Here is a 26,543-nt window from a genome sequence, read left to right as displayed (position 1 = left end):
TTTCTTTCACATTTTACAATATTTGAAACTGCATCAGTCCAGTCTGACACTGGCCCGGTTCTTAGAAAATATGTTATTTCAAAATTTGGTACAAACGGCAAGAAAGGTGTTCTTCAAAGATATATATTGGTATACTAAAAATGAAATACTAGCAAAAAGCCCACTTCCATCATCATTACTAGAATGGTATGGCAAGCATGTAGTATTTAGTATATTATTTAAAAGCTATTTCAATTTTCAACGTGGTAATAGTTTATATATCACAACCTATATTTTGTGAACTTGATATAAAACGTGGTATATCATCAAGTATTAGAGAAAATAGTTATATTGCATTGTATGAGTTAATGGGCGTCCATGGCACACGCATATTGATAATTAGCCAAGCTGGTGTATAAAGGATTTGTTTGTCAATATATTGACAATATCAGAATTGATAATAAGCCAATTTGCCGATATCGACAAAAATATCACAAGTTCAATATATTAATATTTATAAGAAACATGACTCGATGCATATGCCATGTGTACATAACATGCAGGACAATATTATCAAACTGGAATTTGTATTTAAAATTAGATATGTAGAATATCTACTTTTTGACAAAGTGTTTTAGTACTTCTAATTTAGATATTGCTGGTTCCGTCTTTTTAAAAAGGATTTTTTGGGCAGTCTAAGATATTAATACAAAGACATTCAAAAATTGAGAAAAAAAATGATATGTACTTGGAAATACATGTACATTATAAAAACTCAAATGTCCATGCTCTAAACAAGGCAAATGTCATACAGCGCAAAGTACACGTAAGCTAGCTATGCGTTTAAAATCTGCAACCATTTTACTGAAACTTGTGTTCATTTATAACCTTTGCAAAACTGGACTATGTTGCAGCACCAACCAGCGAGTTTACATTTTTCAGTGAGTAAGGACTCTGTGCATGAGTAACATTTTGTTACTCAAAACTCAGGACTCAGTATACAAAACCAAAACGATTAACCATTTGGTTTACATGTATTATCCTTTCCATACAAATTTTTGGAACACAGTACTTTTTTCTTGACAAAGTCACACTTGTTAAACTAGTTCGTTCTTACACTAGTCCTGGGCGAGTAGTGGACTTTTTCAACTCGAGAACTCGTGAAGAAATTACTCGTGAGTAGTCATGTACTCGTGAGTAGTCAAGTGCTCGTGAGTAGTCAAGTGCTTGTGAGTGGTCAAGTGCTCGTTAGCAGTCAAGTACTCCTGAGTAGTCATGTAATCATGAGTAGTCAAGTGCTCGTGAGTAGTCAAGTACTAGTGAGCACTCAACTACACTCGTGAGTAGTAAAGTACTTGCGAGTAGTTAAGTACTCATGAGCACTCAAGTTTACTCATGAGTAGTCAAGTACTCGTGAGTAGTAAATTACTCGTGAGTAGTCAAGTATTCGTGAGTAGTTAAGTACTCGTGAGTAGTTGACAAATCACCAGGACGAGTAGCATAAGTACTAGGTACTCGCGCATTGGTATCTTACACCAACACCAACCTACTTTCAATGTCAAATGTCTAATTTAAAATTGTCCTACAGTTAGGAAAAAAACTGAAGCAAAAGCATAAATTATACACTGTTTTCCGACCATTTCAAATACACCAAATATTTTGAAAACATGATAAAAGTGTCACTGGAGACGATACAACTATGCTAAGTACCAATACACAGTCAAATTTTCTGTACAAATATTAGCTTAAATCCGCTACTCATAAAAATCTTCTTTACATACAACATGAACTATTAAGAGATGTAAAAAAATCATTACCATGATTTTCCCCCTTTTTAAAATGTTAAACAAGTAAGTTACATATACATGTACACTTCAAATTTCTGCACCACGCTTGAGAGAATACCCAACTGCGTGTTCACTAATCTTTATACAAGTAAAACTGAGTAACGTCAGGGAATGTGTACTTTTCCACGTGCAGTTGATGCTAACTTAGCATCTGAAAAAAGATCAAACTGTACGTGGACAGTTTGAGGTGAAAGGTGAAAGGTTAAAAGTTCAACAGAGCTCAGTATTGAAATATGAAAAAAAAAAACTCCTCGAATTACTCACAATCCATCACCAGACTACCCTTGCCCGCCATTTTGTAAACAGTTTGGAATTTTTTTTTCAAATTGCGTACCAACAATTCTCATGAAATTACCAACTTGATAAAACCCTTACTTAAAGGGAAAGTACAACATCTGCCTTTGCTGCAATTTTCCGAGGATTAGTATGTTATAGAAAATATTGTTAAACTGACTTGTTTCACGTTTTGGGCTTGTAGATGCTGGAAAAGCCAAGAAAACCAATCATGTTCTTGTAGTCTGGCTCCCTGACCCCACTTAAGATGAAACGGAGCAATTTTAGACTTTGGAGAATTGTAAGGTAAGAGAATCGGTCTAGCAGGCTTGTACTCCTTCACGGGTGTGTAATTATTTGCAAAGAAAATTCGAAATAACTAAATATGAAAACTTAGAAGAAGTTTTTGAGAAAAAAAAGCCAGTTTTCTCCAAAGCTAGTTGGCCGACCAGCGTTGGAAAAATACAAGTTTTCTTGAAAATGTTTACACATCGAGAGCTACGATTTTACAGGATGCTTTGGACTATCATTCTCTAACAATCCAGTAAGGTATTTCGTGATAATGTGGTCATTTCGTTTTTTGATGTTTGCAAATGTTGCATCTTCCCTTTAACTATCACACTTCCACTTTTTTCATCTTCCACACAATCTACACTTTCGCACTGCAAAAAGGGTGTGTTCGATTAGCTTCCTGGTGTACACACTAGGATGCCATGAAAGGAGGCTAATGGAAGGCTGCCGCATGTTTGTTTTTTTGCCAGGCATTCTGGAAAATTAAGGTCATTACACCCGGGCACCCAGCTATGTTTTTATCTGCAGCACACATCGTCAATGGATCATGATTATTCAGCTAGTTTGATGTTTATTCATAAGAAAATAACAATGATGTCACACCATTGCTATCACTCAGTCATGCACGTGCATTAAAGCATTTCTTTGAACGGCTGCCGGCGAGCTGCCACAGTGGCCTAGTGGATAGTGGAATGAACTATGGATCGCAAGATCTGTGGTTCGAACCCATGTTCGTTTTCATCAAATGTTTTTGTTGGTTGGGATAGGTTTAATTGAAGGGAAACACTACGAGAACCCAAGTGTCTTCCATCCACACAGCGTGATGAATATTCATGTTAGGGTGTGTGATGTGATTGGTTAAAATACGATGTATGCTGCAAAAAAAGAAAAATTATGCAGGTAGCCATCAGAGACCGGTCGCGAGCTGGGGTAGTGGTGGGTGACACTGGGGCAGACACGAGTATCACGTAATGGCAAATCGAACGCTCCGATGTAAGTTTTACTTACATGTGTAAGCTACTCAAACACACCCGTATCCAGCCATGCAAATGAGTTGACACCACTCGACTGCCCATTGGGCGTTTCCTATCACATGATTAGAAAAGGCCAATGTGATTCTGTGTGTTGTTTGTGGTCTGTGCAAGTCAGGAAATTTAGTATTCCAATACTGAGCTCTTTTAAAAAATTTAGTTTTATTTTACAACTTTTGTAAGAATTTTTTTTTTAACTTACAATTACATTCACTGTTAATTTTACTGACTTAATAAGACCATTGTAGACAGTGTTGAACACTTGATGCACCACTGTGATTTTTTTTTTACTTTTTTTTTACCTTGTTTTTCTTCGTATTCCAGGAAACGATATACACAATTATTTTTTATTGCAGCAGCTCACCCACAATGCACCATAACAATACACTCTCTCGCACCAGGATCAAGGTAATCTGGAGGGATAAAAAGATGGAAAATCAATAACAGATATAGACAACTTTCTTTCCAAAACATTGCAGGATCATTTTTGCTTCAGTGTTCATATCGTCACCGACACCACGAAGTGACCTTAACCCCTGTGAAGTGGAAAATGTGTGTTTAGAGATACAAGCGATTTAAGTTGGTGGTGTTTTGAAACGGTGATCTGAACATCGTTTTAGCCTCAAAATTCATATTTTTTTACATTGTCTGAAAGCTGGGATCTTGAATGTCACGTTTATGTGTGATTTTTATTGAAAACAAATAATATTAATGAGTTATCAACTAATTAACCTTAAGGTCACTTCGTATAAACTCTAAAATCAGAATACGCGCTGTTCGAGTTTTCACGAAGTGACGCTAACCATGTGTATTAGCTAATGGGTTAGCGCTACTTCGTGATGACACCAGAAGTGAGTCATGCGTATCACGTGACATTTGTGTTACTTCGTGAAAACGCAAAACCCGTTTTTGACGCGTAGTGTGCAGGCAGTTTACATGCAAAAGAATGGTATAGTACACTTCGTGAAAACGCATTTTCCGGTTTTGACCCATTAAGTTGCAAACGTTCATTAATGTTAATTAATGTTTTGACAAAACTAATTAACTATGTGCTTAGTAACTTCTTGAGGTGATAGATTATGTGTAATTAATCACAAATCAGGAAAAAAAATCGAAATCGTAAAATATTGATTTTTTTATGTTAGTGTCACTTCGTGGTGACGGTGACAATATGTAGGGTAGAAGTAGTACTTTCTTGAAACTTGGTAAGGAAGGGCAACAGTTTTTGTGGAAACTGAGACAAGTGACAGTATTTATGTCGTCCTCAAACTTGAAAATTATTTTGCCATTAGTCTTCGTTTGTCAGTATCAACTTTTGCTAACAAACCACACACGGAAAACTGACTAGGTGCATAATAATGATTTTAAAGTTGAACAAAGAAATTTACTTGGAGCGGGGTTTGAACCTGCGACCCACGGACTGTCGTTCCGGTGCTCTACCGAGTTATCCAGGACTTTTTGGCGGTTCCTCATTTTGTCAATTTCAAGGTCAATTTCTAAAATTGAAATTACACTTTCCTTGACTCTTTGATTTCAGTTTCAACAGTGCTGTAGTCGTGTCCATCACGAGTCCAGTCGCAAGTAACCATGGACGAACAAACAACAAAGGAATGCCTTTGTTGCAGCTTATTTGAGTAACCTGAGACTTGTGATCAATAGGGTCCCAAGCAATTTATGAAATATAAACTTCCCTGATTTTCCCCTTTTTCCTAGTCTAGGGGCTAGACATTGTTTGTTTGATACTCAATAAACTGCGGCCGCGATAACCCGCCGCCACGAGAGGGCGTTATCACGACCAACCATATCGGCCACGAACCCGTGAGAAACAACGTCTAGGTCAATTGTGATGTGATCAAGCAAAATGAGTCGTTTGTCGGGAATTTTTATGTGGAGTAACAGGCCAAAATAAGGCCACTTCATCACATTTGTTGGTGTTTCAACTTCCATAATTTTTTAACTAAAGATGGTATCAGCATGCGGTTTTCACACCAGTAATGCTGAGATTGTGCTCTTTTGAAATTTGTAATAAAACAAAATTTGACCAGGGTCGACAAACGACTCATGTTGCTTGATCCCATCACAATTGCTTAAATTTCCCACCGCAAAAAAGGGGGGAAACGTGTGCGCATGCGCTACTTCTGCAGGCAAATACGGTCCATGCTCAGTCTCACGCATACTTCGCACCACAAAAGAGCTGACCAGTGAAGTTGCACAAAAGTCTTGCAACATCTTGTGTGCTACTGGAAGAAATTTAAGAGTTTGGTTCAGAATTACATTTGCGTCGCATATGTTAGGCTGAACAGGTGCGCGCGCATTACACAACCCATACAAATCGGCCCAGACGTTGTGCCACACGGGTTCGTGGGCGATAAGGTTGGTCGTGATGACGCCCTCTCGTGGCGGCGGGTTATCGTGGCCGCGGGTTATCAAGTATCAAACAAACAACGTCTAGCCCCTAGACTACCTATTTCCCTGAGAAAGTTCCATATTTCCATGAGAAATATTTTCACTTTAACGAGTTTGCTTGGAAGTTAAGAGGTGGTCGCAACAAAAGCAACTAAGATACTGATAATACACCAGCAACTTGTTGACAAGCGAGGGCCTCCCAACCCTTATATTCATCCATCTGGTCCAGGTATTGTCCGGTTTTCTGTATTTAAGTATATTTTTACTCTGGTTGCAAGAATACATAGGCATCTATTTTCTCCGTGTAATTGACTTTTGTGATTATAGAAATTTGTATCTATGTGATTACTTACTTTTGATTGGATACTCCAAGAAGTATATACGTGTAAAGGTACCACTAAGGAGACACGTTATCGTAATTTCTTCGCACGATGGGAGACATCGATCATTAGGGAGACATTTTCACGTCTTTCTAATGTCACAGCCCCCCTTTAGAGGCACAATTTTACTGTTGCAATTAGGTTATATTTGTTGCTTGTGGTCTAATTAGTAAACATACTGAAATTCGTTGAAAAAGGACAAGGGAATATTGGGTTAGGGCACATTGAAGTTTGAAAAACTTTGCGCACAAGTCTATGGGGATGTCTCCCAAATGTCCAATCCAGGGTAATTATTATTATTATTGTTTCCATTTCCTGTCAAATTCTCTTGAGTTTTCCCCGAATTTTGGTGTTTTTCTTAAATGCCCTGATTTTCCATGACTGAAAAAATGGAAACTCATTTTCAACACTTTTCCCTGATTTCTAGAGTAGCTGAGAACCCTGACAAATGAGTTTCAACATACGACTGGGGTTCATTAGACATTCCGCCCCCTTTTCCAGTAGCCCCTCCCCTCACCTCAGTTTCAGCCTGTGCATGATGGGTCATCAATCGTAATCATCAGTGAGGTTTCGTAGCAAGAACACGGTAATCACCATGAGTAGAACCTGCGGTAGAAATCAAACCCAAAAAGTCAAATCCTGTTCCTAAAATATACAGGGCGAGTTAAAAAAAAACGAAACCCAAATCTCGGGACCACTGTTTGAGTGAAGTTCTGAATGTAGCACTTTCAAAATCTACGATATGAAAGCTCAATTAATAAGCTTTCTTTTAGTACAAGAATCATTCAAATCATTCATGTCTTCAAGTATTTTTTCCATTTCTTAGATTTCCTTTTCTATCCCTTATTTACAAAATGTAGGTAGCCCTCACTGTGAGTGGTCCTTTAAGGCCTTGTGATGCACAACTCTCCTTCCAAGGTAATTTGGGAATCAATTTTTGAACATTCCATTATTTTAGTTTTTGCCCCATGTTACTCGGGTTGCAACCCTCCCCTAAGCCCCCTCTAGATCTGCTACTGGAGTGCTGTGGCCTCGTGGTTAAGGGCCCTGATTTGAGGTCTGCGGTTAAAGCTGCAGGTTGTGGGTTTCGAATCCTGGCAGGGTCGGGGTGTGTGTGTTCTTGGGCAAGGCACTTTGTCACTCATTGCTTGTCCCCACCCAGGAGTAAATGGGTACCTGTGAGGGCAGTGATGGTTATTGTGATTGAATTAGCTTCCTTGCGCCTAACAGGCTGCATCGAGCTGTATATACTCCCCAGGGAGTTGAGATGGAATATGGAATGTTTAATTGGCCCAATGATTAGAGGTAATTATAATGTAAAGCGCTTTGATCTTAGTTAAAAGCGCTATATAAGAACCTGTTATTAATATCTTCATTATTACTGTTGTACATTCACAGTGACGCTCACCTGAAGAACTGCTATTCCAATTCCTACTCCGCCAATGAACCATATATACTCCAGGAAAGTACCGTACAGTGCGTCAAAACAACCCTGTTGACACAAAAAACAGCAGTAACTGAACAAATGAATTGTAAATACACATACAATACATGACATTTAAAAAATTTGATATACTACAAAAATAAAGAGTTTTGCTAAGGGAATAAATATGTGCTTGGCCGGCTTAATAAACAAGTACCTTTAAAACCGGCTAGGGGGCCTTGACGCAGATCCGTGACCAGGCTCCTAGCCAGTTTTAAACGTATGTTTAATACTGGCCAAGCACATTTATTCCCATTCATAAATACCTTTCGGTCAAAAACTCAAAACAAGTCAAAAATTCACGATTTTCCAAAGATTTTGTTCGACAATTTTACCTCATGTTTTGTGAAACACCCCTCTGGCCATGTCTGTGGTATGTGCCTCGTGCGCATATAGCGCTACATTTTTTTTTCATGGAGATTGGCGCGTGCGCGGCAGGTGCTGCCCGATGAGGCAGCGGTGCAGGAATAGAGTGTTTAAAACCAGCCAGCGTTTTATCAGCCGTTTAAAACCACTTACGTGACGGGCTCTCAATCATTAGCAAAGGGCAAAATGTGAAGACTAGTGAAGTTTTGTGAAGACTAGTGAGAACTTGCAAGGACTTGCAATGACTTGAGAGGTCTTGTGGAGACTTGTTATTACTTATTTAGATTTGTGAGAAATTGTTGGAGATTGTGATGACTTGCGATGACTAAAGGTGACTTGAGATGACCTGTGAGGACTTATGAGGACTTGTGAAGACTAGCGAGGACTTGCAATTTCTTGCGGTCTTGTGAAGACATGTTATTACTTGCGAGGACTTGCTAGGACTTGCAATAACTTGTGAGGACTTGTGAGGACCTGAGAGGTTTTGCAAGGACTTGCCAGGTCTTGTGAAGACTTGTTATTACTTGTAAGGACTTGCTATGACTTGTGAGGTTTTGTGGTGACAAGCAATGACTTGTGATAACTGGTGAAGACTTGTGAGGACTTGTGAGGTCTTGCAAGGTCTTGTGAAGACTTGTTATTACTTGTTAGGACTTGCTAGGACTTATTAAGACTTAATTGTTATTACTTGTGAGGACTTGCTAGGAGCTGTGAGGACTTGTGGTGACTTGCATTGACTTGTGAGAACTTGTGAAGACTTGTGAGGACGTGTGCGGTCTTGCAAGGTCTTGTGAAGACTTGTTATTACTTGTTAGGACTTATTAAGACTTGTTATTACATGTGAGGACTTGCTATGGGTTGTGAGGACTTGTGGTGACTTGCATTGACTTTCGAGGACTTGTGAGACTTGTGTGGTCTTGCAAGGTCTTGTGACGACTTGTGAGGTCTTGAAAGGACTTGCAAGGTCTTGTGAAGACTTGTTTTTACTTGTAAGCACTTACTAGGACTTGTGAGGACTTGTGGTGACTTGCAATGACTTGCGAGGACTTGTAAGGACTTGCTAGGACTTGTGAGGACTTGGGCTGACTTGGGGGACTAGTGAGGACTTGAAGTGGACTCGATTACATAAAAAAATGTTCCTCTCCTCAAAGTGCCCCCAACCCGGCCTACCTGTGAATGCCTCAACTCGTTAGGATTCTCGACCTTTATCTGGCAGTCTAGGTATTTTTGAAAGTCCTCAGACTCCATGCAGCAGGATCCCGGTATCGTCTGGTTGCGGATGGGGTTCAGCGGGGTGTTCACCTCCTTATACCACTGGCTCCGCTGCCAATCTGTGTGGTTGCTGTTGCCACAGCACATGAGCTGCACAGGAGAACAAGAGACAGATAGATTAAGAATGCCGGTGATCACCTTCCAAACAAATTCAAAAAGTTCCTACAAAACCAATATCTTCCAACAACATCACCGACTCTTGGTTAACTGCTTGTTGCCAAACTTTGTTTCTTCACTAACCAGTTCTTGCATACTGTCGACGGCTCTGACAATTCCTGTTGGTTCCTTGGTGTAACTACTTTCGACTGGCTCGCCCAGCTTCAACTTGACATATTCTTTGACCTGCACAAAATGGGTAAAAAAAAACCAGGAATGGAAATTTGTAAGGTACAGTGTACATGTAGGAATTGGAAACTTTCAGTCAACAGAGGGCAGTCAATACCAGCCAATATAATACACATATGCATACTGTGATCAACATACTGTGACATACTCCACTAATGCCCTTACATGTACCGGTAGGTCACTAAAGGCACTAGTGATAAAGTCATTATATACATGTATTGTAACTAACTCTGAGATGTATACACATGCAGGTGCCCTTATCATACACGTAGGTCAAGATACGATACTGTGACAGGGCACTAGTTTACACTAGTGCCCTTATTGCCAGTCAATATACATTATATATATGATACAATGTATCTGCAACACAACAGCTACTGTGATTAATTCTGGCATCAACAGCCTCACTAGTGACCTCACCATATGCCAATAAATGATATAATGTGACAATATTTGATAAAATGTGCACTAGAGCCCTTGTTTCTAGTCAATAGGCATGACAACTTACCTGTTCAGTGTATGAGAATGCCAGGGCCATGCAAACAATCTCCGCAAGGAACAGGAAAAGTAGGCCGACAAAATACTGCAATAAAAGACAAGAACAAAACGATTATCACAAAAACAAAATCAAGCCAATTGCATTTAAAATTGCACAAAAAACAGAACATACATTTGTGAAGTGCTGCTTATGTTCTTGGGCAAGGCACTTTACCACAATTGGCTCTCTGCACTGAGGAGTATAAATGGGTACCTGTGAAGGTAGAGGCCAGATTGCCCTGATCTCAAGCTGCTGCAGAAAACTGGTCTAATGGCCTGGTGAACTGAGGTAATGATTGTGAAGTGGTGCTTATGTTCTTGGGCAAGGCACTTTACCACAATTGCCTCCACCAAGGAGTATAAATGGGCAACTGTGAGGGTAGAGGCCAGATAGCCCTCTCACTCAAGCTGCTGCAAAAAACTGGTCTAATGACCTGAAGAACTGAGGTCATGATTGTGAAGTGGTTCTTATGTTCTTGGGCAAGGCACTTTATCACAATTGCCTCTCTCCACTGAGGAGTATAAACGGACACCTGTCAGGGTAGAGGCCAGATTGCCCTGATCTCACTCAAGCTGCTGCAGAAAACTGGTCTAATGACCTGAAGAACTGAGGTCATGATAGTGAAGTGGCGCTTATGTTCTTGGGCAAGGCACTTTACCACAATTGCCTCTCTCCACTGAGGAGTATTTACGGACACATGTCAGGGTAGAAACCAGATTGCCCTGATCTCAAGCTGCTGCAGAAAATTGCTGTAAGTGCCTAATGAACTGAGGTAATGGTTGTAATGGTTGTGTAGTGGTGCTTGTTCTTGGGCAAGACACTTTACCACGATTGCCTCTCTCTCTCTCCACCAAAGAATCTAAATGGGCACCTCAAGAGACCAGATTGCCATGGACTCAAGCTGCTGCAGGAAATTATTCATTACTCTAATCTGGCTAGATCAGAACCCTCGTACTGAAATCGGAGACTGGACAGTGTGAGATATATTTACAGTGGGAAGTTTTAGGGGATTTTCATTCAATGGATATCTTTTTAGCAGGAACGATCAACAGGAAATCTGCGAAAGAGATAATGTGCTGTAGGGGAAAATGGAACCGAAACTTGTTTCTCTGACAAACCATACAATGATGATCAAGAATGAAACCAACTGTATCCAGGCATCAGTTTCAAGGGCCGCTTATTGCTTGGCATATTTGTGTATGCAAACAAAATCAGATGGGAACCTGTTACAATTCGTCAGCAACACCACGAAGTAACACCCATGTACATACCAGTAAAAGCATTCGGAGAAAACGGTATCTTAAGTTGAACGCCTTCTAAAACAACACTTTGCATCAAAACGGCAGAGTTTTTTCAGTTGGGTTTCTCGTTGTGAACACTTGATGAATTGAATTTATTAAATCTGCTGTTTTTCACCCGTTTGTGTATTAAATCAACAACAAAAAAGAGAAAAAAGGTGAGTGTTAGTTCGTGAAACCGAAAAGGCTGCGAAACTGTAAATTTTCGTTTTTACGAAGTAACACTCTTCAATGTATATAACACAAGGAAAGTGCAACTTCAGGTCAGCGCGCGCTCATATAAGGTGAGTGTTACTTTGTGAAAACGTTTTTGCTCACATTTGATCAGAGTGCGCGCCATGCATTGCAATGGTAAATGGAACTTGAGTGCTACTTCGTGAAAACGAAAATTGTCACTTTTGCGCAAAAGTTGCCATGGATAATAAGCGTAATTATTAAAGTAAAGCTCTTGAAGCTTTGAAACTTCGTGCAATGGTAGGCCTTGATGAATAATGTTTAAAAATGTAAAAAACTGAAAATCGAAAAAAATATGGTTTAACACGTGGAGTGTTACTTCGTGGTGTCGGTGACGAATTGATACCTGTATATGGCATGACATTTTGGCAGGCGGTGGCGTAGCAAGGCATTTGGGAGATAGCCCTCCCCCCCTCCCCCCCCCCCCCCCCCCGACCAAATACAGACAAAAACACAAGAAAAAAGGGGAGGAGTAGTCGCACATCTGATCAACGTTCTGAACACGCTCCCCACACAAAGCCAGCTGTCGTGTGATACGCTGTATGCGGACGTGGCTTAAACCATCAATCTCAAGTCGTTTCTAAAACCCCGGCTACGTCTCCGTTTCATGGCAATCCGGCAAATTGACATTTTTGGGGAAAAATTGTTGTAAGTCCTATTTTCACTAGTAGAAGGCCAGTATGTTTACAAAGCCAATTAGCCGTAATTTTTTTTCTGCAAACGAGGACGCCATGACAAACGCCATTTTGGGAATACAAAGAGCCATGAATGAATCCAAGTGTATATGTTGCCTGTCTTTGAATCTTGTGCTTTTCTAATGTATAATTCTCGAAGTAAAATCACCAAACTGCTTCAATGTACACAATATATCTACTGTTTGTTCTGAGAAAATGACATTGTAACATAGCCCTCGTTTGCTTAAGATCGTTTGTCATTTGTGCATTTTTTTCGTTTGAAGCAACAAAAGTGTTCAAAATCTAAAGATGGGTGCTTAACGACTAACCTTTAGTTAGCTCTGTGAATGCCGTACATTCGGAGAAAAACAATATTCTAGGATCTCGATTTCAATTCAAAATTTGCCGAATCATGTTTTGAATTGCGCCTGAAATCAGCATTCGGGACACTTTCTCATTCAGCCAATTGAAGCTACGCGGTGTCACGCACTGAACCAAAAAATAATAGCAACCGTGTGTACGTCGTGTCAATGCTTGCGTGCACCCATTCACGGATTCACGAATTACAAACCAACTACTAAAGGAAATTTCCAAAAATTTGTCGCATGATGCATCTTTGGAAATAGCCTTCGTTTATTGTTTTCTTCAAAATGACAGCATGCCAGAAGGAATAATTTCACAGGGAGTTTAGTGCCATTACTGCCTTTATTATAAAACCAAGTAAGCATTTCAACAATAATTTCATCAGTTACTTTTTGGATAGCAGAAAATGATCTACTCGACCTTTAAAAATATGACCGTTAGACTCATAACTTAATTCCATCTCCTCACCGTCCAGAGCAGGCATTTGGATTCGTGGCAGGCCCCGAAACAGCCGATGAAGCCCAGTATCGTCACGAATCCCCCGATACCGATCATGGCAAAGCCAAAGTTACGAAAGATCGGGTAGTCAAAGACTTTGAGGAACTCCATGGTGTTACGGTCAATGCTGACCCAGATGCCCATGCCCAGTACTGCTATGCCGCTCAGCTGAACGGAGAAAGACAAAAAGTCTCATGTCAAATCACAAGTCAATCAAAGATCGGTCACAAGTCATTCACAAGTAATGTAGGGCTGTCCCAAATATAATGAATATTCAAATATTCGATCATCAACCGAGTATTGTAATAGCTTTTTGCCAGTTTAAATATTCCCCCCCCCCAAAAAAACAAAAAAAACCACTATGCGCGTGCACACATGACTGTGATGTTACATGTCGAAAAGCGGCCAATACATGTACATGTACATATAAATGTTCTTCTTCTTCTTCACTCGTATGCTACCATCGTCTTTTCATCACACCTGCAACTCGGTGGAGAAAAGCCATGTCTTTGTGTCATCGTCCAGGGTGATAATGTCATGTTCGCCGTGGGGTGGCCGGTGCTGTGGACAGGACTCGATGATATGGTCAACTGACTGCTCTGGGTGGCCACAGTCGCATGCGGCAGAGTCCCTGAGCCCCCAGCCTTTCATAGTCGCGGCGAAGCGGCCTACGCCGGTTCTGAGGCGGTTCAGCATCGTCCATTGTTTGCGCGGCAGGTCTTCGCCGAGCGGCTCGCTTGGCTCATCCACGAAACGGTGCAGCCTGGAATGGTCTGCTGCTTGCCACTCTTCTGTACAGATGCGGCTCGCATGCAACTTTCTACCAGCGCTGCACAGTTGCAGCTGGCGCATGTAAAACTTGATCGGCGAGTTTCGAATAATTATACATTTCACCAAACATTAGGCTGTACAGAGCATCGTCTTTGGCTCCCAATTTTTGTGCACAAAACGTACCGAACAATGTAGTTGTTGAAGAATGTCAAGAGAAGAGCGACAAGTGGTTATTGTTTCCCCAAGGGATAGAAGGGGAAAGCGAAGGGGAAAGCCACCCACTGCTGTAGGTACCGGTAGTAAGCTCTAAAACTGTGTGATGACATTCAATAGTTGGCGTGTGTTCAAAGTCGTCTTTCAGTAACTACATGTACCGGTACCAGGGCCTGGGTGAAGATGTGAAGGGCAGTATTTATTAAAAAGTGATTACCGGAGCACCGGCAGCTTAAAATATCGCCATACCGAATGATAGCTACATGTATTACAAACAATTTCTGTGGATCCCGCGATGTTGTCCGCATTATAGCGGCATTCCACTGTACTTCCCATGGATTTTTTTCATTAATCTCACAAAATTTCTGTCAGGTTTACCTACCCAAAAGACAAAATTTACAATGAAGAGTACTATCTTGGAACACGTGCCGCACGGTGTTGTCGCCATGGTTGCTTGCTGGACCCTGCGTTGTGCTTGCTATGGAAATGATGGTTTTTTGGGAAGGCGCACGGCTTTCCCTGATATGCGTTGAGCTGTGATATTGCACTTGCGTCACTTCAGCACTGCAATGGAATAGGAAAAAAAAAAACACCAAAACTTAAACATACACATAAATACAAGAAACCGTCTATAAATTACTGATTGTCTGAAGCAGGGTCAGGGAACCAGACTACAAGAACAGTAATTTTATTTCACAGTTTTTCCTGCATGAATGAACACAAAACAGGTCCGCGTACGCTAACAATATTCTCTATAAAATACCAACCACCAAATTCATCCATTTCTGAAAATTACAGCAAATGTAAATGTTGTACATTAATTTAAGTTTTGAATCACACCCCTTGCTGTTTAACATATCCTAAGGCCCCCCCCCCCCCAAAAAGTCTCCAGTTTCTGGTATGCGCGCGCGTCGCCGTAGCCATGCGCGTCGGCAAAATGAAAAAGGTTTTTTGATGTCTCAAAACCGCCAAACTCACTGGTTTGACTGGAATCCTGCTGCTGCACAATTTTAAAGTGGTTTTAGATGGGGTTATGATCAAGAATAAGCTTTATGTGGCCTCTCCGGACTCCCATATATTTGCACTAGGTTTAGTCGGGCACCATTTGCAGTCATCAGCCGACATTTGAAGCAAAAAAAAACAGGTAAAAAAAAAAAAAAAAAAATGCCACGTCGCCGCACCACTTTTTGGGCAAGCTCCATACCAGAAACCGGAGACTTTTTTTTTTTGGCCTAAGGTCACATACGGATTCAAACTCAACAATTTTTTTTTCAATTTTGCTTATCCCACTTTGCATCTCAAGTTGATCCCGTACAGACAGACACACTTGAGATTGCAGACACAAGTATCATTGAGGCCTAATGGCCGACTCCCTACCACAGCTGGGTCCCATTATCTGTACATTACTCGGAGTAAGTTGAGCCCATTTCCCCCAAAACTAACAAGAGAAGCTTATGATATTCTACAAGCAACATGAATTATGATGCCCTGGGAGAGTGGGACTGTACCAAATGACAGTAAAGGGAATATACAACATTTGCAAACATCAAAAAATAAAACTACCAAGTTTTAACGAAATACCGTATTAGGATGTTGGTCAATGACAGTCTAAAGCATCCTGTAAAATAATGGCACCTGGTGTCGAGTCATTTTCAAGAAAACGGTATTTTTGTATACATTTCCAACGGTGGTCGGCCGACCACCGTTGGAAAAACCTAACTATTTTTCAACTACTGCTCCAAATTTACAATTTTTTTCAGTCCAAATTTTGTTTGCTATTGGTTACATGTTCATGAACGGGTGCAGGCCAGCTAGACTGGTTCCCTTTTCTTACAATTTTCCAACATTTATAAATTGATCCATTTTATCTTAAGTAGAGTCAGGGAACCAGGCTACTTAAACAGTTTTTTTTCTTGGTTTTTCAAGCATTTTCGAACACAAAATTTCAAACATGTCAGTTAAACAATATTTGATCTATTATACTAACCCCTCAAATAGTTCATTTCTGAGAATTACAGCAAAAGCCAATGATGTACATGAACATTCCCTTTAAAAACTGAATAAAATATTGAGGAAAGTTATTTTTCTGCATAAAAAGAAATTGTAGTCTGCACGTTTGCCATTTTTTAAAACCTTGGCATTGTTTTCAGCTGTGGCTTCACCTTCAGTTTCTACATACAAAAATCAACCCACAATAAATGCCTTTTTTCAAATAAGGGTTACACTTACAGATGCCCAAAGTAGAAACAAATATTTCATCAGTCGCACCACGAACGGTCGTATCGCAATTTTTGGTGTCTTGAGAAAAATGATTTAAAGTGGTAATATTTTGGTCGGTTCATTCCTTATACTTCTTGTGTACATGTAACAATTCAATCCGTTTCGTTTCAGGTGGAACATTATAGTTTAAAGGGAATATACAACATTTGCCAACATTGGAAAACAAAACTACCAAATTTTTACGAAATACCTTAATAGGATGTTGGTAAATGAAAGTCTAAAGCATCCTGTAAAATTGTGGCACCTGGTATGAAGTCATTTTCAAGAAAAGTGGTATTTTGTATAAATTTCCAATGGTGGTCGGCTGACCACCGTTGAAAAAACCTAACTATTTTTCAACTACTGCTCCAAATTTACCTTTTTTTTCAGTCCAAATTGTGTTTGCTATTGATTACATGTTCATTAACGGGTGCAGGCCAGCTAGACTGGTTTCCTTACCTTACAATTTTCGGGCATCAATAAATTGATTCATTTCATCTTTAGTGGAGTCAGGGAACCAGACTACTTGAACATTTTTGTTTTTCTTGGTTTTTCCAGCATTTTCGAACACAAAACTTCAAACTTGTCAGTGTAACAGTATTTGATCTATTATACTAACCCCTCAAATACATGTAGTTCATTTCTGAAAATTACAGCAAAAGCCAATGATGTACATTCCCTTTAAACTTCATCGTATGCAATTCATTTGCTTCTGAGTTGCTTAGTTCTTAAAATTTTCAGTTCCCAAGGTACATGTCACTTTGTAAAACTCACTTTATTGTATTTCAAGTACTTTCCAGCTGGTGCTTTTTAGTTACGCCACGGCGCTAAGGGAATTAGCGCGCAAAGTGGCATATCGGGATACGACTTAATAAAACCAGACTAAAACTTTGTAAGGACGAGCACTTTGATGAAATAAAAATGTTAAAGGGAATATACATCATTTGCTTTTGCTGTAATTTTCAGAAATGGATGGAATTGGGGGGTTGGGAATATATAGCAAATATAGTTACACTGACTTTTTTGAGGTTTTGGGTTCGAAAAAGCTATAAAAACCAAGAAAAACAATCGTTTTCCTGTAGTCTGGCTCCCTGACTCCATTTAAGAAGAAACAGAGCAGTTTACATACATTGGGGAATTGTAAGGTCAGGGAACCAGTCTAGCTGGTTTGTACCCGTTCATAGGTGTGTAATCGATTGCAAACAAGTGCGATGGTCAACTGGGGCCAGTATTTGAAAAAAGCCATTTTTTTCCAACGCTGGTCGGCCGATCAGCGTTGGAAATTGATACAAAAATACCACTTTTCTTGAACATGACAGTATACCAGGTGCCATGATTTTACAGGATGCTTTACACTGTCATTCACTAACAGTCCAGCAAGGTATTTCAAAATGATTTGGTAGTTTTATTTTTTGGTGTTTGCAAATGTTGTATTTTCCCTTTAATGAAAAAAACTCAATTTGGCCAAAAATCAGGATACGACGCTTTGTGGTGCGACTGATGCTTTGTTCGTTTGTTTGTGTTTTTTGTTACAATAAAGCATACAATTTCAAAATAGTTAGAAGTATAAATCATTCTTTTTTTTGTGAAGAGCACAGATGATGCAATGTTCATGTATATCTTTAATCTGAAAACTTGATACCATTATTGAAATAAACACTTCAAATAAATGTTGAATGTGAACACAATATTTAGCACCTCAAACCACCTTTTCCAAACCAAAAAGAAAGAAAAAAGTTTCCTTCCTGAATGCAACACAATTTACCGTCAATTAGACGTCTGATATATTTCCCATCAGGGAATATTTAGGGGGAAGCCAACATGGTTTACAACCGCAAAGTGTAGAGTTCAGCCCATAACTACTTCCTCTGGTTGCCGGAATTGAAAGTGCTTCTTGCACATCAAAAGTTATGGTCCACATTATACGAGTACGTGCATATTACTTTAAAGGGAATATACATCATTTGCTTTTGCTGTAATTTTCAGACATGGATGGAATTGGGGGGTTGGAAATATATAGCAAATATAGTTACACTGACTTTTTTTGAGGTTTTGGGTTCGAAAATGCTATAAAAACCAAGAAAACAATCATTTTCCTGTAGTCTGGTTCCCTGACTCCATTTAAGAAAAAAACAGAGCAGTTTACATACATTGGAGAATTGTAAGGTCAGGGAACCAGTCTAGCTGGCTTGTACCCGTTCATAGGTGTGTAATCGATTGCAAACAAGTGCGATGGTCAACTGGGGCCAGTATATGAAAAAAAGCCATTTTTTTCCAACGCTGGTCGGCCGATCAGCGTTGGAAATTGATACAAAAATACCACTTTTCTTGAAAATGACAGTACATTGTATACCAGGTGCCATGATTTTACAGGATGCTTTACACTGTCATTCACTAACAGTCCAGCAAGGTATTTCAAAATGATTTGGTAGTTTTATTTTTTGATGTTTGCAAATGTTGTATTTTCCCTTTAAAGGGTTACCATTTTGGAGATATACCAAGTAACTTTTGAATATAAGGATGTAGAGAATGTATACATATACATGTACATGTACAAATATACGTCCTTTTTCCTGAAATATCATGCTTCTTCAAGGTTTGTTTACGTTGTACCAGTACATGTACTGGTACTACCAGGGTTTTCCTACATGTATGTCCTTCTAAGTTTTAAATGGCTTCTTTTGTTTGTACATGTACTTGAACTTTTTGAAACTCCTCTTGTGTGACAGTTGACAGTTGCGGACTGTGGAGCAATTACATTTTGAAGCTTCATAGAGGCGTTCTGGCAAAATGAGACAGAACTACCGGTAGGCAGATGTCGGCCGACCAGCGTTGGACAAAACTGGCTATTTTAAAAAACTACTCCATATTCCTTGTATTTAGTTAGTCCACATTTTCTTTGTAAGTGATTACACACCTGTGAACGGGTACAAGCCAGTTTAATTGATACTCTGACCGTTCAATTCCCCAAAGTCTATAAATTGCTCCATTTCATCTCAAGTGGGGTCAGGGAACCAGACTACAAAAACATAATTGGTTTTCTTCGTTTTTCAGCACCTACGAGCCCAAAAACATGAAACAAGTCAGTTTAACAATATTTGCCAAAACATACTAATCCTCCAAATCCATTTATTTCTGAGAAGTGCAGCAAAAGCCAATGTTGTACATTCCCTTTAAGCCTCAAGCCAGATGTGAAGCAAATGTTTTGGGAAACTCCCTTGCCAATATCTTTGTTGCCAAGCGTATCACTTTGCTTGAGAGTATAATTCTTAAAGTTCACAGACACCATTTGCCAAAAAAGGTGTTTTTTTCCAATTCAAGGAACAACAATACAAGAAATCTGAAGCAGGTTATTATTATATTAAGAAATTTAACCTGTTGAAATTTAAGCTCAGCAGACATCATACTTTTTGATAAAACTGTGAAAATGCATCCTCATTTCTTTGCAAACGGAGTTCATTGCCTTTAAAACCCAGTTCTGCAAAGTCGACCTGCAAATTTACAAAATGTATCCCCCATAACATGGCAAGCAGTCACACTTGGGCAAAAACTCCAAGCTCAACAACAAATTTGTCCCCATCTCCATATGCGTCAGTATTATTTCTTCCCCTTCTTTCAATATGAGCCAATCCAAATGGGTGTGACCTTTTGAAGGTCGCGAGGTCACTCCTTGAGGTCAAGAGGGTCCCTAATGAGACAGTGTCAATACACAAGTAGTAAGCTGTTAGTGTAATCACTGGGGCAGTAAATGGTGCTGGGTCTGCTACTTATTAGGGCTAGCTTGCAAGCAAGAAATCATGTACAAAGATGTACAAGTACCAGAGGGGGGGGGGGGGGGGGGGGGGAGGGGAAGACAGGGTGGGGGGGGGGGGGGGGGAGGAGAGTCTATTACAGATTTTACAAATGCCCAAATTCCATCTCCCTAAATAAAGAGCATTCCTTTTAACTCATGTTTACAATAATAAGTAGTTGAATTTTAGAATTAAAAAAATAACAACATGCAAAGCATGCGAGCGCATTATGGGCGCGCCCGGCGTGGAATCTTCGAAATGCCCGCGCAGTATGCTCCGAATAGCCAGTCAGCATCGTTTACATGTACATCACGGCCAGGGGTTAGTGAAGGAACGCGCACGCGCCCATAGAGTCGAGGCTGGATCTGGTAGCATCGGATATGGTGAAATCGGATGCAAACAGAATCAAACATATTTGATTTCATCCCGTCGCCCGTGACCGGTCAGATCACCTGAATTTTCAATGCACACCTCTTAATGCCTAATGATCCCGTAAAATCGGAAAGGTGTACGTCCGCTTAATGCTTAATTCTTTAAACAGCGAAAGGAAAATTACGAAAAACTTAATAAATAGAAATAGTACAATGTAATTAAACCTGAATAGTTTTGCTTAAACTTTTAATTTGTAACAAGGAATTTGCAACCAATACTGTTTGGTTTGCAGGGTAAATGACACAAATTCGGGGACAAAAAATATAATGAGTAATCTAGTTTGCAGACTTCAATACAAGAAACGGATGTTTGTGTTTGGATGGCCATCCTTGAAGACAGGAAGGCCATAGTCATTAGCCAAGAAGTTTGTTGTCACCAGAAGCCATTAAGGTCAAGTCAATTCTCATATGTTACAGTCAGTTTTAGTTGAGTACCGGTAGTTGATGGTAAAATGAAGCCTAAATGTTATCATTCAGACTACTGTACTAGTGTAGCTACCAAATTGTAAACTTAACGAATTTGGAGAATGTTTTTTCGGAGAGAAAATATGAAGACACCTAGGTAAGGCCAAAAAAAAAAGTCTCCAGTTTCTGGTATGTGCGCGCGTCGCCGTACTCGTAGCCATGCGCGTCGGCAAAATGAAAAAGGTTTTTTTCCAACGATAGACGTTGTCTCAAAACCGCCAAACTCACTGGTTTGACTGGAATCCTGCTGCTGCACAATTTTAACGTGTTTTTAGATGGGGTTATGGTCGAGAATAAGCTTTATGTGGCCTCTCTGGACTCCCATAATTTTGCACTAAGTTTAGTCGGGCACCATTTGCAGTCATCAGCCGACATTTGAAGCAAAAAAATCCAGGTAAAAAAAAAAAAAGCCGCGTCGCCGCACCACTTTTTGGGCAAGCTCCATACCAGAAACCGGAGACTTTTTTTTTTGGCCTAAGGGACAACTTTTGCTTGTTAATGTGATAAACCTTGCTTTTAATATTTTCCAAAGCTAACGGACATATTTTTTTTCTCCAATTGACGTAAAAGACATGGTTGGCTTTTGTTACTTCTGTACTGATGTGAAAACTATACAGTGTACAGATACAATACCTGCACTTCATTTAAGTATGAGCAGTGTTCAATGTCTTATGAATTTTTTTTTGATAAATTTATATTTGATTTAATGTACCTTTTGTCTTTGATTCCCTCCCCCCCCCCCACATACCCACACACCTCACCACTCAGGGGGTGCCATATGGAAATCACTTTTCCAAGATTCCATCACCGTTCCGGGTTCTCCATGACGACAGAAATTTGCCCGAAGAGTAAACCCACCTGCAGCCCGGCCTCGCCCACTTGGCAATGTGCCAAATTGTTGATTTCTTTTCTTGGGAACTGGCCATCAGGCGTTTCATCATACCGGTACATGTTTTCCAATTTAACATGTGAGTCAAACCTCCCAGAATTTTGCACGCTGGCGCAGCATGTTGTTTTACTATTTGCGGACCCGACTACCCAGATCGCCCAATTTGCTAAAATGTCAACGTCTGCATTTAGCATTAGGGACGTCCCCCCTGTAGAGTCAATCGTTTCTTGGCCCCAAAAGCATTTAGGAAGACTGCTGACAGCAGTGAAGCCAAACAGGATGCTTTTAAAGGATCCTTGAGATGAATTTTTCTTTTAGGAACACATTTGAGGTGCGATCAAGCTAAATGAGCAGTAGTTTGTCCATTCTGGTCAATTATTATTATTTTTTTTTACAGATTTGAAAAGAGCACAATCTCAGCATTACTGCTGTGAAAAGCGCATGCTGATACCATCTTTGGTTGAAAAAATTATGTAGGTCGGAACACCAAGAGATGTGATGAAGTGATGTGATAAAGTGGCCTTATTTTGGCCTGAATCTTCAAATGAAAGTTACCGACAAACGACTCATTTAGCTTGATCACATCACATTTTGAGCAATTTTCAACTCCTATAAAAATATGACAAGTACGGTATCTGACATCCCTTTTTGTTTGATTTGGTTGAAAAGTGCACTTCTTTAAACATTTTAAAATGTTGTTTTACCGGACAACTGAGTGTGCCGTTGCTGTGATGTCACTTCAGGAAGACACTGTTCAGTTTAGGCGTTTTCTGTTCAAATTGTGAACCTAAAATTTGCTCAACGAATGAAAAATTGGGGCAGATTCCACTCCCCTCTCTCCCCCCCCCCCCCAAGATCTCGGCCATCGAGTGACGAAAAATTATGAAACTTTTTCTGGCAACTTTTTTTGTGTTGAAATAAAATTCCGCACTCCCCCCTAAGATCTCGGCCATCGAGTGACGAAAACTTATGAAACTCGGTACATGCATAGAACAACTTACAATGAACATCCCCACGAAATTTCATGACTATAGGTCAAAGGGTTTTGGAATTATGGCCAATTAGTTATTCATATGCACGAATGGTAATTCTGCTCTGTGTACACTACATGGGGAAATTCAGTTTTGACGCCACGTAGCGTCGGAAAATTTTTCGCTGTGCGGCAACCCGTGGTCTGATTTTTATGGCCCCTTTGAGGTTAAAGGAACAAAGTGGACCAACTTAACAAAATCTAAGGAAGAACAATGTACTAATACTGTACATACATGTAGGAATTAAGGTTGGAAATTGCTCGATTAATGGTTGAAAAGGATGCTTTTCAAAGAACAATGTTAAACATTTGAAAATGAAAACATTTTGAAGTGCAGTCATCTGTAACATGCATGATTTTTGTGCCATCAGACTTCTTGCTCATTCATCGTTAATGAACTAGTGAAATAATCAGACATTTCTGTAAAAAACAAGTCAGGTGTGTTTACAAACACAAATGCCCCGCAATGGTGACAGTTCCCATGACATAACATCACTCTTTTAACATCAACTTACATGTACCTTGGTCACATGGAACATTCATTGACAGCATTAGTGTCTTCTGTAGGTTTTATATGAATTAATCCCTAATACCTATAATCTCAGAATAAATACATGATTTCTATTGTTTTACAAGTTCACATGTAAAGTATTTCTCCAGTTATCGCGCTGACAAGATTTCTATTGTTTTAGCCACTGTGAACTTGACCTTAGGCCTTTTGGCCCCAAATGCAAAAGGCTTCTTAGGATTGCCAAAAACAATCCACAAACCAAATTTGAAGTTCACATGTAAAGTATTTCTCAAGTTATCGCGCTGACAAGATTTCTATTGTTTTAGCCACTGTGAACTTGACCTTTGGCCTTTTGGCCCCAAATGCAAAAGGCTTCTTAGGATTACCAAGAACAATCCACAAACCAAATTTGAAGTTCATATGTTAAGTATTTCTCAAGTTATCGCGCTGACAAGATTTGTCCGGACACACACACACACCCACCCACCCACACACCCACCCACACACCCACCCACACACCCACCCACGGAAGGACAAGGCGGAAACAGTATGCCCCTTCGGCTTCGCCGCGGGGCATTAAAACAACAAAAGATGGATGCTGAATGGAGAGAGGTCTGTAAACAATGTCAGGCAGTTGAAAAATAAAATAGCGATGAACTGAAACAATAAGAGATCAAATCCCTGAAATTTGTTTCAGTTCAAGGGCGTCAATTATTTCTCAAAAGTGGGAGGGGGGGGGGGGGAATGACATACCTGCGAGTGCGAAGCCCTAACGGCATGGGTTCAGGGCCCGCTTAAGGGCCCCGAAAAAATTTGGATTCTAGACACTCTGTGGTGCGATCTGAGGCAATTTCTGACCAATTTAACCATTTTTAAACATCATTTAAACATCATTTAAACATCATTTTCGAGTTAAGAGTCATTGAATTGATTGAATTGATAATAGGTAGGGTAACTGGAGGCAGAACTATTATTTTTTTTGGCCTAATGCATTTCAAATACTGAAAAAGTCTGATTTCATACAAAAGTCTTCTTTACAAAATGAAAATAAAATTGCAAATTTCAGGCCTAATATAAATGTAATTACCGGTAAGTGACATTGTACTGAAACACATTTAGGAAAGATTTCCATATAAGAAGTTCACTAATTTTCCTCTGTATTGACTAACAAGCCCCCAGATAGCAATTTCATGTCATCAAAGTCAAGTTGAGCAGTGAGAAAATACAAGCATTTTCTTAGAAAACACTTAGAATTTTTCAGTCCACTCTCATAGGGTTTGTACACAGGGTGCTGAGTGAACTACTTATATGGAAATCTTTCCCACATTTATGAACAATGTATACATGTACATGTACATGTACCAGTGTAAATTACGCACAACATTAAATTATAGCTACATACATAACGCTGTGTTACGTACAATGTACCAAAACATTGCATTCTACATAACACTGTAAATCCCTAAATGTAAATTGTGAAGCAAGCTGCTTTTTATGCCTCAAGATTAAATACCGTACCTGTACCAGGTACATGCACATCCCCTTATGGTAAAATAATTACGGCAAAATTATGCACTGTGCATAAAATATTATTTATGGACCTCAGAAGCTCCTGCAAATATACACAGGCTACACTAAGCCCATAAATTAACTTGACATTTCATAGTAATAAGAAAAGCTTATTATACCACAGAGCATGGTTATACCAACCACAAACCCTCTCAAGCGTGACTAAAGCAAGTCTGGTATATAGGTCATGCATGTCTACAGAACATACAAATTACATACTTGGATCTATGATTGGACCTGGACCAAATTTTACAGAGCTGCTACGCAGAAAATATCGTTCAGCAAATTTTAAGAGCTAAACTCATAGGGCCCAATATGGCTGTGCTTTATCGCAATATGGCTGTGCTTTAGCAAAAAATCCGTGCTTACTGTAGCAGAAAATTATGTGCTTACGGGTAAGCATACATGTTTATGTATACCCGGTATGTATTTCATGGGTTAGCGAGGAAATTTGTTTTATAAATGCGCATGCGTATTACTGATCTCATAAAGACTGGATAGCACACAGACAGCAGAAGAAATCCATTTGAAACCATGTTGGGGAGACCGGATGGTGTTCTATAAAGGACAAGTTGCAGTCTTTACAGAAGGCATGCAACTGGGAAGTCGTACAAAAAAGAGGAAATTTAAATTTTTCTAAGACTTTGTACAGTGTTTTTCTATTTTTAATGGCACACATCAAGGGCGGATCCAGAACACAATTTTTGGGGGGCCAAAAAATTTTGGGGTCCCCCAAAAAAGTGGGACAAAAAAATTACGGCGTGGGGTTTGGGGCCCGCTTAAGGGCCCCGAAAAAAATTTGGATTCTAGTTGCTCTGTGGTGCGATCTGAGGCAATTTCTGACCACTCTAACCAATGTTTTTTTGAGGAAAAGATGGTGGTGTACTCATTGCCTGCCTTTATTGCGATGTCACATAAAAAAAATTAAAAATTGGTTTCGTTTTGGGGGGGGGGGGGGGGGGCCATGGCCCCCTTTGCCCCCCCCCCCCCCCCTGGATCCGCCCTTGGCACACATGGGAAGTAAAAAAGAGGAAATCAGCTGATCCGAGGAAAAGTTGTATGCCTGTTACAGGCAGTTGTAATTCATTTTTGTAACATCGTGGTTCACCTGTTTTACCTTTTGGTCACCACCACCACTGACCACGGGTGACAGTTTTTCAAACATCGTGGTTCACTTTTTGAATGCTGCAGTTCACTTTTTGCGACGTTTGGAAATATAATCACAACGGAAACTTGTCTTTTATAGAACATCATAATACATGTACATGTACCTGTACGTGATCAAAATACGCGTCAACTCAAGATAATACAGCGCGCACTGTACCTGCATGCGTAG

At 39.8% G+C, this 26,543-nt stretch overlaps 1 protein-coding gene across 2 annotated transcripts in view; it reads right to left on the bottom strand.

Moving 5' to 3' along the window:
* Window positions 1-3,601: 3,601 nt before the first annotated feature.
* LOC119725351 (tetraspanin-1-like) overlaps window positions 3,602-26,543 on the bottom strand; it is a 50,111-nt gene continuing 27,169 nt past the window's right edge. For both annotated transcript variants that reach the window (XM_038196761.1, XM_038196752.1), the window contains exons 3-10: window positions 14,645-14,826; window positions 13,249-13,446; window positions 10,182-10,256; window positions 9,569-9,670; window positions 9,227-9,418; window positions 7,616-7,699; window positions 6,725-6,813; window positions 3,602-3,834 (exon numbers count right to left, since the gene is read on the bottom strand). In XM_038196761.1, the coding sequence (XP_038052689.1) occupies window positions 6,754-6,813; window positions 7,616-7,699; window positions 9,227-9,418; window positions 9,569-9,670; window positions 10,182-10,256; window positions 13,249-13,446; window positions 14,645-14,710 (777 nt within the window). In that variant the 5' untranslated portion in view covers window positions 14,711-14,826 and the 3' untranslated portion in view covers window positions 3,602-3,834; window positions 6,725-6,753. The remainder of the gene's footprint in view (window positions 3,835-6,724; window positions 6,814-7,615; window positions 7,700-9,226; window positions 9,419-9,568; window positions 9,671-10,181; window positions 10,257-13,248; window positions 13,447-14,644; window positions 14,827-26,543) is intronic.

This window comes from Patiria miniata, unplaced genomic scaffold (assembly GCF_015706575.1).
Source record: "Patiria miniata isolate m_02_andy unplaced genomic scaffold, ASM1570657v1 HiC_scaffold_1, whole genome shotgun sequence".
Taxonomy (NCBI): domain Eukaryota; kingdom Metazoa; phylum Echinodermata; class Asteroidea; order Valvatida; family Asterinidae; genus Patiria; species Patiria miniata.
This window is presented reverse-complemented; position numbering and strand designations above follow the sequence as displayed.